The following is a 2,821-nucleotide window of genomic DNA, read 5'->3' as shown; positions in this document are numbered from 1 at the left end:
CTCGGGCTTGAAATCTCTAAAATTTCAAGGGAAAATCACATAATAATACTACTTGAGATTAAATATTATAAATTATATTAATACTTTTCCTTATTTACAAAATATACAATTTTAACTACTACATATACCCAGATTTTAGTTACATGTGTAGTTCGTTGATTTTTGGCTTTTAATAAGGAAAGAATCTGTATTTAAAAATTTTGACTTTATTATAGGATATGATCAGTTTTTACATATCAAAAAGATATTCTCTCTCTTTCTCAAACTCTCTCTCATACGATCAGTTTTTCACATTTATCAAAAAGGTCTATTTTCTCTCTCTCTCTCTCTCTCTCTCTCTCTCTCTCTCTCTCTCTCTCAAACTCTCTCTCTTCCATTTATACTGAGTTTTAAAAAAAATTCCAAAAAATCAAAATTTAATCTTTCTCTCCTAGTAACTCTTGATTTCAACTTCATGATGAAAAATTATACACCAATTTCATTGTTTGTTTGCTGATATCAAATCTTCTACAACCCACATTGTTTTTTTGTTTATTCGTCTTTCTTGTTTGAAGCAATTAGTAAAAAGCTTCAAATGGGGACTCCAACTCATAAAATCAATAGGCTTTTTGCTTCTTCAAGCCCGAAGATAGGTCCGGATCCATCTTTCGACTTGCATGCATCCACTCAATCTCCTGTTAAGGAAGATGGAAAACAACTTATTGTTACCCCCAAGGTAGTTCAACAAAAAATGGTTACACGAAATTATGGCAAAAGGAAGGGGAAAAAAATTTCGATTGGAATGTCAAACGAAATCGCTTCTGATTCTGATTTTGAAGATGAAATCGCTTCTCCTACTTCTAAGAAAAAGAAGGTTGACAGTGGTAAAACATCAATTCCAAAGAAAGAAAATGAGGTTCATATTGTTTTACAAAAAGAGGTTAAAAAAGGTCAAACATCAAAGAGGACCCGTGCAAAACCGAAATTGAAGGTACAAAACAAGTATTTATACTTTAATTGTTGTTTATGGTCAAATTAATTGGTATGAAATTTGTATAGAAAATGGTATGTCTCATTTTTATACTTGGGTTTTATTATTGGTCTATGAATGTTGTATAATTTAGTTTTTTTTATTTTTTTGTTTTTTTTTTGTATATAAACCTGAGCCATATATGATAGACATAATTTTGTTATAGTTTCAGTATATTGTTCATATGTGGTTAATACATGCACTTTTTATACACCAATAATACATTCACTGTTCTAAGCTTAAAATACATATACTGTTCTAACCTTAAAATACATATACTTTAATTGTTGTTTGTGAGCAAAATAATTGGTATGAATTTTGTATAGAAAATGGTATATTTGATTTTTATACTTGGGTTTTATTATTGTGTATGAATGTTGTATAATTTAGGTTTTTTTTTTTTTTTTTTTTTTTTTTGTATATATACTTGAGCCATATATAACAAACATAATTTTTATATATTTTCAGTATTTGTTCCTTTGTGGTAATACATACTCTTTTCATACACATTTAAAATACATTCACTGTTGTAATCTTAAAATAAATATAATGTTCTAAGCTTAATTATGTATTATTTAATCATTTCTTGGAAAGTTATGCATCGATATTCTTATTTCTGAGTTATTATAATGTCGAATAACATGCCTATGAAAAGGAATAAAATGCTACTATTCTAAGACCTTTTCAGTGTATCAGAATCTCTTATAGTTTCGAGTAGTTTTAGTAATTTGTTATTTATTATATATTTAGGTAAAGAAGATGCAAACGAGATTTTGTACTTACACCAACATCAAAGCTATTGAGCATATAAAGTCGCGACTAAAGTCTAAGAAGCTATTGCAGATGTTTAGGGAGTCCCCATTTGGATATTTTCTTGATTTACCGAATATCAAGGTTCACCCACAACTCGTTCGCGGCTTGATGTATACGGAGGCTGATAATGATAGAGATGATATGTTTATCATCAAGTTGAATGGAGAAGAGCTCTATTTTGGGATAAGAGAGTTTGCCATTATCGGTGGTTTGAAATGCGGCATCTTAAGTGATTTCGTTCCGGACCATAATTCACCAAATAGGTTAATGAATAGTTACTTTCCCAATCAACAAAGAGTACTAAAGAGTGAGTTGATAAGTTTTTATGAAGGAAGCACTTGTGTGGGTGATGATGATCTTGTAAAAATCTCCATTCTGTATTTTATTAGCACATTCCTATTCTCAACTAAGCCTTCCAAAGCTTACGTATCTAGGCTGCTGTCACACCTCAATCTTGATAGGGCATGACGGGCACCCGACTCTCATCAAAGTCGAGCGAACCCTCAGACATTCGCTCTATCAAAACCTATCATGTCAAAACTTTTAAGAACATAAAACTTTTCCAAATGGAAATCATCTAAAATACATACTCTTTTAAAGTCCATAAATGACTCAACTGACATCATTTTATCGATATCTCGACAAACATACCACGGACACTATGCGCGAAGTCTCTAAAGTAACCGAACATTATGAGTCAGGACAAGGCCCTGACATACCTATAATCATACATATCTATGCATGACTCAGCACAGCTCCAGAATGAGGTGGAACTTACCAATCCCAGCTGACATCTAAGCATCCTACCTATACACTTAACCTGCCAAACAATGCGGGTTGCGAGTATGAACGCAGCTTCCCAAGGCAAAAGGACGTCAGTACGGACTACTGAGTATGTAAGGTGGTAACAAGTCATAATCATAACTTGACTTAGGAGAGAAGAAATCACAATCTAACTCAACACCTGCAGCCTTCGGCGGAAGAAACATAAATGTGCAC

The 2,821-nt window shown here is 32.2% G+C and overlaps 1 protein-coding gene across 1 annotated transcript; it reads left to right on the top strand.

Moving 5' to 3' along the window:
• Nucleotides 1–360: 360 nt before the first annotated feature.
• LOC132045698 (uncharacterized) lies at nucleotides 361–2,182 on the top strand (the record flags this gene model as incomplete). The annotated part of the gene is made up of 2 exons (XM_059436263.1): nucleotides 361–970; nucleotides 1,760–2,182. Coding segments are annotated over exons 1-2 (819 nt in total), but the record flags the coding sequence as incomplete, so codon positions are not given.
• Between the last annotated feature and the right edge of the window lie 639 nt (nucleotides 2,183–2,821).

Source organism: Lycium ferocissimum, unplaced genomic scaffold, assembly GCF_029784015.1.
Source record: "Lycium ferocissimum isolate CSIRO_LF1 unplaced genomic scaffold, AGI_CSIRO_Lferr_CH_V1 ctg7666, whole genome shotgun sequence".
NCBI lineage: Eukaryota > Viridiplantae > Streptophyta > Magnoliopsida > Solanales > Solanaceae > Lycium > Lycium ferocissimum.
This window is presented reverse-complemented; position numbering and strand designations above follow the sequence as displayed.